The sequence below is a fragment of the Passer domesticus genome, chromosome 1 (genome assembly GCF_036417665.1).
Source record: "Passer domesticus isolate bPasDom1 chromosome 1, bPasDom1.hap1, whole genome shotgun sequence".
Classification (NCBI taxonomy): Eukaryota; Metazoa; Chordata; class Aves; order Passeriformes; family Passeridae; genus Passer; species Passer domesticus.
In genome coordinates, this window is record NC_087474.1 from 42,011,732 (window position 1) to 42,025,082 (window position 13,351).

At 36.4% G+C, this 13,351-nt stretch overlaps 1 protein-coding gene across 3 annotated transcripts in view; it reads right to left on the minus strand.

Annotated features, from left to right (window-relative positions):
- CAPN7 (calpain 7) overlaps positions 1-13,351 on the minus strand; it is a 32,176-nt gene that overhangs the window by 7,147 nt on the left and 11,678 nt on the right. For 2 of the 3 annotated variants that reach the window (XM_064415866.1, XM_064415871.1), the window contains 10 exons: positions 12,933-13,026; positions 11,201-11,347; positions 9,459-9,565; positions 7,863-7,983; positions 7,458-7,602; positions 5,849-5,948; positions 4,019-4,154; positions 3,490-3,565; positions 1,128-1,273; positions 332-394 (listed from right to left, as the gene is read on the minus strand). In XM_064415866.1, the coding sequence (XP_064271936.1) occupies positions 332-394; positions 1,128-1,273; positions 3,490-3,565; positions 4,019-4,154; positions 5,849-5,948; positions 7,458-7,602; positions 7,863-7,983; positions 9,459-9,565; positions 11,201-11,347; positions 12,933-13,026 (1,135 nt within the window). The remainder of the gene's footprint in view (positions 1-331; positions 395-1,127; positions 1,274-3,489; positions 3,566-4,018; positions 4,155-5,848; positions 5,949-7,457; positions 7,603-7,862; positions 7,984-9,458; positions 9,566-11,200; positions 11,348-12,932; positions 13,027-13,351) is intronic. The other variant, XM_064415874.1, reaches the window with a different exon arrangement.

Genomic DNA, 13,351 nt, shown 5'->3' on the forward strand with positions numbered 1-13,351 from the left:
CTGATTTTGACCCATCATGCCAGGAGTTTTTCCAAGAAAATCATGCAATTCTCCCAAGGGGAAATGAGCAACACTTCTGGGGGGTTTTCTCTCTGCACCATTACTAGCACAACCTGATTTCTGCAGAGTGATGACTTATTAGGGTATGGGTTGTTGTTCCAAAGGCCAGTCTGTTCTACAAAGGCTTTGCAGCACATCTGCAATGGCACAGCTGCAACAACACACTCTGTGGTGGAGGTGGGGCAGTACAATAAAAATATATTTAAATCCTTGTACATCTCAAATATGGAAACGCCAAACCAGTGATGCATAAAAGAAAATGTTTCTTTACCCGTTTGGAAATGGTGTAAGGTGTAGGAATCTTGGAAAAGGTGAACTTGCACAAGGAATACACCTGTGTTGTAAAAAGAAGCAGCAGGTCACACATTCATCTTGCACTTTTCAAATGCAATCATGACAAATTAAAGAAAGCAGAATTGCCTACACAACATTTTTAGATACTTGTTCACTCTATGCCTGTTTTACTCATCAGATAACCCTGTGTCAAACTCAAAATTCAGATTAGTGCTGGGACTTAGACTTAGTTCTAATTAATTTTCTTAACAAACCTGCCCCCCATCCCCCCCAAAAAAAGCCAACCAACCAAACAAAACCCAACCAAAAAACCCAACCAATGAAAAAAGCAAAATGGAAACAATGTGCATTTTACTCTTTTCAGTGAAAAAAAAAAAAAAAAAATCTAGCATTGATCATTATGTGACTCGGCAGTTAAGAGAAAAACCCAAATCCTAAGTCAAGACCTAGAGAAGTCAAAAACCTTTAAATCTTAGCCAGGATCTAAAATATGTATATTTTGGATATATAGAGAGACAATGATTTGCCTGTACATAGATACTTTTTTATTCTAGAAAGTAATAGCATTTTTCAGCTGATTTTGTTACTGAAATTTTGTTACTACAAATGGAAAACATTATCAAACACGTCATCCAGTGGCTCTGCTCCATCACTCATAGCTTCCCTCCCCAGGATAGCAATATTAATTCAGAAATACCCTTTTATCAAATTTAAAAACAAAGGACACTTTGCAGTTTAATTGCTTACATTTATTATGAAACAGCAGCACATACCCTGATCGTGTAATGGATGGTGTTTTGTTTCTCATACTGGGACACCACTAAGGTGAATGTATGGGAGCCTGGAGAGGTCAGCTTTATCTTGGTTAGATAATGAGGACTGTTGATCCTAATACCATCAATATAAGGAGGAGGATCAGCTGAAAAAGAAAAGTATGAACATTTTTTTCCTGACCAAAAAACCCCCCCAGCTTGATAAACCTCTAAGATTAGACTGAACAGACCCAAGTGCTCTGAACAGATGAGAGCCTCAAGATTTACCCACAGAAAGGACAGTCTTAACATCAACTACTGTTTTCAGGAGAGGTACATCACACATGACAAGACACAAACTTGGTGCTTGAAAGCACAGCTTAAATCCCACGACGTGCAAGGACTGTTTACCCACCTCCCACCAATGTCACTACTCAAAGAAGACTGCTGTAATTATGTTGAAATTTCAAGAGAAAGATAATGAATGTTTAAGCACTCTTTGAAAATCTCTGAAGTGTCTGCTCTTCCTCCATTGGCTGGACAGTTCCAGAATGCCAGCTGCCAAAACATTGGCCACCTTGTAAACAAGACTTCAAAACATGTTAATTCCTTTAACTAAATCACACATGCTTTCTGTCCCTCTCTCTTCAAATGCCTCTGATCATTACACAGATGTAGTTGCATCCCAATACCAATGCACATGTGGTACTTCCAAGGATCCCAAATGTTTGCTTTTATAATTAGACAGTGTATTTTGTTATTTGGCCTCTAATTGGTTCTTTCCAGACTTCTTTTAATTTCAGTGAAGCAGGACCAAGCCTAGCCAATTACTTCAATAGGCCCAGGATCAGGTCCTTTCATTTTCTTCCACAAAGCAACACGGGAGAGGGGAAAGGATTAATATAAAACAATAAGAAGCTTAGGAATGGGAAATCTCGGCCTTGCTGCCAAAGGATTAAGCTGCTTTGTTCTCATCTCATTTTAACAGATGGTTAAAAATAATACTGCAGCTTGACCAATCTATTTCCATGGAAAAAGGTTTTAAACAAGTTTGAGCTCGTGAGATCAGAAGTTTTTAAAAGAGTTTGTGTAGCAAGACAAAACATAAGAATCATTCAGTTTTTGCTACTGGTCTTGCTAGGCTGTCTCTTTCAAGCACAACTGAACAACTCCCTCTACTACACAATTGTGTTTGGGTTTGCTCACTTAAGAACATTTTCAGTGAGACACATATGTAAAATAAGCACTGCTAGAACCACCAGGCACACCAGAAGCAACCTGGGCATTTAGTTCTCCTCACAGAGGAGCTCTTACAAAGCCAGATAGTGCCAGGTGTCAACAGATCTTTCCACAGAAAGCCTTGGGTTCTCAGAGAAGCTTGGATTCTGGGGGAGTTGGTCAGCAGAGATCACTGAACAAGATCAGATGCAAACAATGAAATGCTTATTAGCCATTCCAATAGATAAAGTCCCATAAATTCCACTCTTTGGTGAAAAAAAGCTTTAAAATCTAGTAAGGGAGTTGTTGCATGAGCAGCTACCTGAATGCAAACCTGGTTCTAAAGAGGTTCCTATCTGTAAAAGCAACCGGCCCAATCCCACTTGTTTTAGGATGCACCTTCACTGAATAATTCCAAGGAATATTTCTAGCAATCTCTGACTTAACAGAAAGAATAAATAAAAAGATGATCTTACTGGCTCTACCTTAAAGTTTCAGTCTATCCATTCAACCTGGGCATTACCTTTACACCCTCTGATCTGCTATCTCTCTTGAAATAAAGCATACTTGGCTACTTCATAGCTACAGCAAACCACTTCTCCACAAGGTGAAAAGAATCTGACATATACTGACTAAAAGTGAGATTTTGATAAAACTTGACCGTTTTTAACATTCTATACTTGATACTTGGAAATATACTGAAGTATTTCATAAGCTTGCTTAGGTACTTTACTAAGCCAAATCCATGGGACAATTAACCCTGATTATTTTCATTTTGTGGAAGCTGTAGACCTTTAAATAATTTCACAAATGTAGGAAATAATTGTGCTAGCAGAGAAACTAACACACAACACCTGTTCCCTCTAAGCATTAACGACTGGCACTGATAAATAACCAGAAAAAATAAAGAAAATGTTGCATCAAAATAAGTGTCAGCAGGACTATTGAGACCTCTTAAGAGTGCTTACAGCATGTGTAGAATGGCCTATTCCTTCTGTGTAGACTTTAAGTAGGATCAAACAGAGCAAAACATTGATTTCAGAAGACTGACCTCTTAACTAGGCATCTAGTTTTAAAGAAAAAAGTGCCTTTCCTCTCCACAAAATTTTGTCTGCTTCTTCATTTATTTATAACATCAGCTTCTTGACAATTAAGGAACACTAACCTGGATAGTAAACTTTTTTGCCATCAGTCTTGTATACCACCATTGTAATGAATTCCCGATTGTGTGCAAAGTCATCCTACAAAAACAAAACACACAAAAAACCACAAATCAGAATTGTGCAATTCTGTGAAACATCATGAATGCTTAATCAGAGTCAAGTACACCTTCCATCATCCCTTTTGATTAGCACACAATACGATGTGATATTTGTATTTATTGGGATATCCCACAGAATCCTTTTTCAAATGCCTGAAGTAAACAAACATTCACTAATTTAACTTATTCAGGCCCCAGGATTCAGAGTTACTTCAGAACCTTTACAGTGGAATAGAATCACTTAGCTCAAATTTTACTCTCTTTCAATTGGAGTACATGTACCTGAATTAAAAATTCTAAATCTACACAGGCATACACACCTGAACATAGGCAGTAATATACTGCCAATGAAATAATAAGAGAAATAATAAGAGAAAGCCATACAGAAAGATTTAGAGAAGCTGTGGCAGAGCTCGCAGTGCAGAACCAGCACCTTGTCAGTGATGTGCCTGCTGAGCAGGACCCAGACAGCAGCACCACCCTGTGGACACTGCACCTCCAGCTTGTACTGAGGGTTGTTGGCCAGGCTGTAGGCATCCTTCACCGGGCCCTGCTTTGCATCCCACGTGCTGAAAGTGATACAGACATGTTATTAGACCAGTAAGAAACTAATTTGTGCTTTGAAATGAACTCCAAATCCCACACATATGCAGAGTGTGATATTATCAGTAACAAGATACCAAAGCCTAGTTTTCTACTGGAATCTATGACAGTGGTTACATAACACAGTCACATCAGAAGCACTATCTTAGGACCTTGTTTTATAAATGAGTTCATCACAATACATGTATGATAATAAAAAATGCTAAATACAAACAGCCTGGCTGGTTGACTGCAACCATACAAAGCACAGAAAAAGCTGAACCATTTAAGCAGCCTGGGCTACACAACCACAGCCATTATTTCACACACCAATATTAAATGAAAAACACCTACACTTCTGTAACTGTAAAAATCTATCTATCTATCTATCTATCTATCTATCTATCTATCTATCTATCTACCTGCCTGCTATGGTTGGTTTAAAAAAATTGCCCATTTTTTTCCTCCTTTTTTTTTTTCTTGATGCAATTTTATTTTAAAATGTGCCCTGTTTCATTCTTGGAAGAGGGCCTGCAGGAAGTGTTAAAGATCTTTGAGGTGTCCTACTGCAGAATCTTCCTGCTGCCTTGTGAAGTGTCTAGACAAGAAAAATACAGTGAGAAAAAACAAAAAGTGCTGATGACTGAACACAAAGTGTGGCACACTGGAAACAGAGTGTATACAGCTATTCCTAAGTCTCCTTGTCCCTCTCACACTTGTAAAACTGAACAGCATGTGTGGAAGGCTGCATTAAAAAAGCTTCAAATTATCACTGTTGTTACTCTGCATTTTATGGCAACTGCCACTGTGCTAAGGCTTTTCCCTACACAGAGGGAAGACAATCCCTGATAACATAAGGACAGACAGAGCAGTAGGTGAGCTCTGACATTAGCATACACGTTATCTCATCTTGCTACATCACCACAGTGTATTTTAGAAACAACTGGAGTGCAAAGATGGAAGGAGCCTTTACAGATAAGCTCAGGACTCACACTGTGGATGAAGGAGCTTGTGCAGAGCTAACATGCAGAGACAGTGTGGAAGCAGTGGCAAAGTACAGTCTAGTGGAGTGGAAACGTATAGAAACCTTTGCTTTCCAAAACCAAAACACAGATACACACACTTATCCCCAAACTGGGAGACAAACCCCCTGAATGTAATGGATATTTGGTAAAAAACACTCACACTCAGAAAACAGATCAGCAGGCAAGGAAGATCATTTATGGTAACTACAAGTGCTAAAACCCAGAACTGGTTAAACTACCCTGATGTCAGTGAACACACCCTATAAAGACAACACACCCTGCACAGCTCACTTGCAAGTGGCCAGAAAAACTAATTCCAAATAATAACTAGGTCACTTAAGCACTGTCTGGGCACTGCTTAGACATGGACTGCACAAAAATCTGGTTTTTATTCTGATAGAGAGATGTGGGAATGAAGTCAGAATCTGGTTACACAGCTGTAGTTCCACAGAAACATCACAAGAGTCACTGAGCTCCACTGATGTTACAGAAGTAGTCAAAAACAAAGCCTGGGCTGAGAAAGTGTAAAGTCAGGCTCAAAAGAACAGGACTGGAATTCAAGCCCCTAGCTGTAACCTGGAAGAATTGAAGGAAGGAAACATCACAACAGAACCTTACTGAGATTTTGAAACAAAAATTGTATCTTTTGGACCAACCTGTGAATACATGTAGATTCTTTAAAAAGACTTGGGTTCCAACTCAAATAAATAACATCATAGTACTGGCACAGGTCCTCCCAGGAAATCCAGAAAATGCCTGAAAAGGAAATGTTGTTATTATTTTCTTACCAGATACCTTGATTTTACTTGTTTCTCAAAAGTCTCTTTCTGAGCAAATGATACAGCTTATGTAAGTACACATTTCTGCAAAATGTAGTAGTAATATCTGCACTGCCTAAATTGCTAAATATAAACTTGCCCCCCAAACCAAGTTAAAGCAAGAAAAAACAAATTAGTCTCTGCTTATTATCAGGGACTTTCTGAAGCTGTCAGAATGCGTTTCCATTCTCAGGCTCTAAGCAGAAGGTATGAGAAAATCTGCTATTTTGAAAGAGACATCATTAGGTGATTCTGACCTGATTTCCCCTTTCCTAGGTTTCTAAAACCAAAAAAATAAAATACACAAATAGGTTCCTGCAATTCAACAACCTACTTCAGCAGTCATCCAGCACAATCAAGTATTCAACCAACACACGAGTATGTTCAAATGTATTTCTAAGGTACTTCATCCAACACCTATGTCACTTGTTTTTGCACTCTAAATTTGTGTTATCTTTGCAACATTCTCATGCATATATTCAGTTCTCCATAGCTCTCTTAATTGCAACTCCAGCCAACAACAGTGCCTTCAAGCCAACAAATTCCTGGTGGAATGAACTTTTAAAATGGTAGGAGCCTTATAAATCATGTCTCTTACTTAGGTAGTTGTAGATCTTGCAGCACTAAAAACCAGTAATAATAACTACACAAAACCAAGAAGGTCAAAGTGTAAATCCAATTAGAAGGAATAACTCCATTAGAATTACTAAGGTAATTGCATATAAAATTTTAACAATCAGATGCTACAAATTACTGACTAAATGAATTGGTAAATAAATAACAAGCCATTATCTCATAATTGTCACAAATCCAGGGCTGCTATTTTTATGTTTGAATTAAAAATTTTCATCAGGCACTTGTACAAGGCTTATCGATAAATGCTATAATCTAATGGATTTAGAGGAATAGTGTTGTAAAAACAGTGGCACTGAACAAAAGGGCTCCCTCAGAGATTTGCAGGCAGCAACTAGGAAACAGTAAAATGCAGAAAGTTCTTTCTGAAAGTAAAATGCAGCTTATGCACCAGAAACACTGATTTAAATACTGATTACAGTAAGCATGTTGATACATATTTGAAAATTTTGGAGGGGAAAAACCCTACAGAGAGTCTATTCACGTATTAAAAAGCAGCATCACACAGCTTATTGTCAGAATGTTCTCTCTGCACTGAACTCTCACATATTGAGACAGCACACTTAACCAAGGAGGTACTTTTTTGTCAATGAATTTGAGATATATATTTAACAGTCTAGATTACTTAAACCCCAGAGAAACCTGAAATGACAGATTTAAATACACAAATACTTCATAAACTTTTGGACTATTTAGTTTCTAGTATTTTTTTTTACTCTCCTTGTGTTTAAGCAATCGCTTCCACCTTCCTGCAAGGATTCACCACAAAGATCTATACTATTTGAAAAGATAATGACTTTTAAAACCTTATTACCATTGTCTATTTTCTGAGCTGTTCTGGGATCAAAGTTCAAGTATTTTTGTAAATCTGGGGTCCAGTTTCTTGTGTCATTTTCACTGTATCTTCCCTTCCAACGTAAGTGGCTCCAGGGATTTTTTAGCTGAAGAAATCGAAGTCCCTAATAAAAACACAAAGTAAAATTGTGAATTCAGCTTGTCACAGTAATTTCTACATATTGAAAGTGCTTTTATATGGATCATGAAAACACACAATCATTAAGTTTTCTGAAATTTCCCAGTGGAGTCTGAGTCCAAGACAAAATAAAATATATTAGCCATTAGAGCAAAAAAACCCAGTATCTACCCATCTAGGGTGAACCTAGAAACACATGTAGGTTTCAAACAGGAGATTGAAAACACCTTCAGTTTCATTTGATACCTTATATTCTCTTATATCCAAGACTGCATATGCATGGGTTGGAACTAAACCCCACTTTTCTCCTTCCTCTTCGGACATCACTCCTGTTGCTGTTGTGATAAGGACATCTCCCTTGTGAAATCTGTTCAAAAATAGGTGAAAAAATAGATTAATTAAATCCCATAAGTTGCAATCTAACATTTGTCAGACACTGCACTAGCATGTTTGTACGCTGCCCATTAGCATGACCCTGCTTTATAAAAACTGGCATATAGGGGTTTTTGTCAACAGAAATCACTCCTGAAAAGAATTTGAGAAAGTAGAAACATTTCTCTTTCAAAATTAAGCATACTGTTTAAATAAAAAATTATTAATATAATTTCATATATTCATAAACAAAATTCAGCATTTATCAACCTCAAGCTCAGCCTGTGATACTTCTAAGATACTCTTCACAGATCCACAGCTGAGCACAAATGTGGTTTCATCACCACTAAGTTAATGACTGCATATAGCAAATTATTAATCTATCACACTACCAGGATTTTGAAGAAGGAGAAATTCATGCTTCTATACTTTTGCAGCTGTTCATACTTAAGTTTATTGTTCTGAATATCAGTTGTTAATTTTGGAACAATTACTGTTGTGAAAACACACTAACATGTTTCCAGCCTACACTAAAAATCCAAGTACGTACTTGGTGTCCCTAGACAGATTACAGGATCACTGGAATGCATGGATCAATACCTTTTCACTCTAGCACAGGTGAACAACAGCAATGTTCCAATGGCTACATCCCATCCTAACTTTAGTCATACCTTCAAATTACAACACCAGAACATCTGAAAAATTGTTGACAGCTCTGAGAGCTCCTAAGCAACTGAAAAAATTCTGTAGAAAGACTCTTTAATCGTGGATGCAGATGTTTCAATCAACAGAAGAACTCCCTTCTACTGCACTGAAATACATAAGACACTGGCTGCACAGAGCCATTTTGAAAGAAATCAAAGTACTTGGTATACCTGGCATTTATAATTTACAGCTGTAACATTCACCATAAGCAAAATTATTTTAAGACCATCAAATACAACTGTTATGGTAGGTCTGAGGTTTTGCAGTTTTGATAGACTTTTGCTGCTCCTCCAGGAGATTTACTGATGGGGCATAACCTTGTAATACAATTAGAAACACTGTATTATATCTGCTTACCAAGGACAGCAGATGTGTGGAAACACAGATCCTTCTTCTTTTTAAACATGTTACTGGTATATAGTATAACTGGTACCAGTTACAATATAACTGGAATATTGGTTCCCAACTGCTCTTCTCTGACTTTATATTCTGTTTTCTTTGTCAAGGAAAGGGTTATTTATTTTTTCTTCATACATATAGAAGAAGAATTCCATCACACAAAATTCCCCAGTATTTTAATCTTCTGTTCTAACAAAGGCAATGATACCTCGATTTTTTTTCTTCCAGAAAGCAAATTGAGGTTTTATAAAGCATTATTTGCAGCAGTACCAAAGTGCTGTTGAAGTATCTGTACTGCTTTTGTGGTGGTAACACAGCTACTACACAGCAAGCATTTTAATTACTTAGGAAAGAACAAATGTCTACCTCTGATAAAGCATTCTGAAAGTGCTATCTTTATTGAAGGCTTGATTGTCAGAGTGCATTGCAATTCTTTCAGGTATCCAACCTGTCAGTGCATGGAGATCAATATTCTGAAATGCAAGTGTTCAAAAGGAATCAGAACAGATAATCCATATATAAACATATGATGTCTGTACACAACTTACAAAACACTTTGAAAGAAATCAAGAACATGTAAGTTACAATACAGCTCTACACATAAAAGGGTCAAGATTAAGACTAACAAACAAAAAAATTCTTTAATTAGACAAGGACAACATTTCCAAGTAGCTTAAAAAAAAAAGCTGGAAAGTGAACTGATGAAATAAACTGGAATTCCAGAGCAATGGAAGCATATCAGAATCATCAGTCATGCTCAGCTGTTTGATGTGTTCTATTTATTTCATTGATTTGCAGATTTTTAAAGCATATCTCAGAAGCACTATTTGGTACCTTGCTATTATATATGCATTTTAAATAATTTATGTTTTATTTCTAAAGCTTAGAGTTTGGGTTTTTTATTCTTTTTGGTAAAGCTGACACTGACATGTATTTCCATAAAAAGATGCTTTAATCTCCCAACTCATTGAAATATTGCTTAATTCCTATTCTTTTGCTTTGTACTCCTCAGAGCAAAAGCAGAGACTGTAAATGCTTGAAGTGTCAATAACCAGCACTGGGGGTGGCAACTTGAGGAATTACAAGTACAAGATAGCCTGACTGAAAGTAACCCTGATTACAGAAGGAAGCTGGAATATAGTGGAAAGTGGAGGGGGCAGGAAGGGTGGAGATTAAATGTCACCAGTCAAGCTGTTTTTCCAGATAGCAAGTTAGAGGACGACAATGGGAATAAAACACTCTTATTCTCACCAGCTTTTGTCCTTCAAAACAAAGCAGTCTGACACTTAAAAATATGTGCTGAATTTACTCCTTGTACAAAGCCATATTTGTCTCCATAACAATTTTTCAAAAGGTGATGATTACTAAGTATATCCGCCAAGAACGTGATTGTCAAGATACCAATTAGCACCATGAACTTAAAAAAAATCTTTAAAATTTTAATAGTATAAAGTTAAAATCAGAAAGGCTTCCTAAGTAAGAAATTATGTAGACTACTAATTTCAGCAAATAATTCCTCTTGGAAGAATAACTTGCATGTCACTTGTATGATGTATGTTTACTGTTTCTTTAGTAACCACATTATAGAAACCCAATGCATATTTATGGAGACGAGTGGAACAATCTGATAAACAAACTTGCACAGATCAAAGTACTTGCTCCCTTTATACAGACCTTCTAAAAGTCTAGACTGTTCCTTTTCCTAGCTGACTCCATTACCTAATGCAGGAGAACTGCCCTATTTATTGAAAGAGTTAGAAACCAAAATCAGCAGTACTGATATGGGCAAAAGAGAATTTGACTTCACCCAACACGGCCATCTAGACTCTATATAAACTCTTCCTACCCACAAGCATCAATACTGAAATCTGAGAACTAAGATTAACTTTGACCATCAAGATGTCTTGCTCATTCTATTTTGATGGAATAATTTCATTAAGTACAGCTAAAAATATCTGTGAAAGAAAGAAACAGAAAAAAATTAAGAAAATGTCAAAGCAAATACTTGTCTCCCTAAGCTGTTCACTTTGATTTCACTAGAATGAGATTATTTTACCCATTATTATTTAATTGGATTTTTTTACTCTTTGAAATAATATTATACTTACAGAATTTGATCCAGGAAAATCATATCCTCCCATGACCTTCATGTAAGCCTTTTCTATTAGTGACACCCATAATTCATTCTTATTATTGGAATAAGAGCAGAGAAGTTCCCCACTATGATCAACAGGTAACTGGTCATCTATGATTACCTGTATGAAATGAAGGAAAAATCATCATCAATCTAATAAAGTATTTTGAAAGTCATCAGAAAATAAAACAAAACCCTCATTAATACAAAACTTTTCAGAGACAGCCAGACCTGACCATTATTCTCACATATGGACCCTCCATCAATCCTGCAGTGGTTTGCCCAGGTGAACAAGAAACTCCACTGCCAGCTCTTGATTGCACTGGTCTCATTGGGTGACACGTGAGTGGCTGCCTTGACTGATGGTGACAGTACACTCCTATAAAGTGTGCAATAGCTACTGCAGAAGGCATTTGCAGAAAGGTTCTGTGCAATAACAAGCATAAAAAGTAAAGAAAAGCCTAACAACATTCCTCATGTAATTAGGAATCAGAGCATGGACAATGTTTGATAGCCAGCAGGGAAATAAATATTTATTTATCTTTAAGGAAACAAATTGTGTCATATCACTTTGATATGACACAAACGGTAGCCTCCAGTTCCAGATTTAAGTTTCTTCTCTCTGAAAAGGAAAAACACCTCAAAGCAGCAGCTCTGACAGTATTAACATTTCTTCTTTAAATTAGGTACTATATATTCATCATCATTACAGATTCTTACTGCACATTTGCAGAAATCTGAAACAGTTTCTGTGAATAGATGTTTCAGTTTCCTGTTGGCACTGCTCCATTACACGTACAGGCTACCAACACAGCAGATTCTCTGGTCAAATCCTATCTGTGTAGGAATGAATAGACCTTTTCATAGGAGAGCAAATGGCCATTCATCCTAACAAAAGGCAGCCTCTGGCAGATATTTTGGAAAGAATATTAAAAGCAAGGCGGATACAAAAATTATACTTTCCTGGAACATTCAGATTTCAGAATTTTGCAGCTCAAGGACTTCCTGACCTAGAGGTTATGTTTTAACAATTAAGAGTCTTTGAGGAGTTTCCCCTACTTTCTCACCCTATGAATATGACCACTCAACTTCTGAACTCTCATAAGCATTCATCAGTCACTGTGATCTGTGCTACAGTTAAGTATGATATGGAGAAATACATTATTTTATGTTCTTATTTATTGCACTGAAAAGAAAATGGAGTTGTTTGTGAGTTGTGAAGTTTTATCTTCAGGCATTTTCTCTTACTAAAAATCTGTAGTTGAGCAAGGCCTTGCTTGAATTATCAGCTGAGTTATTCCTCTATGGTCATTCCATATCTATACTCTTCCAGATATCCCTCTTTATAATTTTTAATTCTTTCTAAGATGGAGTGGAAAAGTCCACATCTAATTCATAAATAGGGGATACATACCTTTGTTCCTGTTTGGTTTTCACAATTCTGTTAAGTAATGTAAGGCATTTTTTACATGAATTTAATGTAAGGCTGCTTTTGTTAATGTCTATAGAAGTATAGACAGAAGAAGTATGTGGTTGCACACTTCAAAACCATACATCAATCTCAAAAAGGTTTAACCATTAAAAACTACTTTCAAAAACACCTGCCTAAAGTTTTTGCTACGCAAGCACTTCATAGTGAAGCTGATCAAGCCTTTAAAACACATGACTCATGCAGTAATAGTAGTAAGCTCCCCCAAAAAAGTTACCTTTCTAGGAACACCATTGATATGAAGCTTCACCATGTATTTACCACATGGATTATATTCTGGTTCTCCTTTCTTATTCTGAGGGTAAATTATACTGTTAACAGAAAAAAAAAAGAGGAAAATATGACATAAATTACTTGGCTTTACCTACACTTATAATAATAAAAGTGGGATTAACACAGTCTGTTTATGGGATTTAAACTGAACCAAAATATGGCATTTTTAATGAAGAGCAACTCAAATTTAGTAAAAATAATCATGCTTAAATAAGTTTTATTTTTTCAGGCCCTGCTCTTGCTACAGCTTTCTATTTAATATAGTAGCAAAAAGAACATAAGTAACCTAACTGTTTCTCAAACAGAAGCAAGGCAAACAAATTTATCTTATGATTAAACAAGTAATATTTACAAATCTATAAT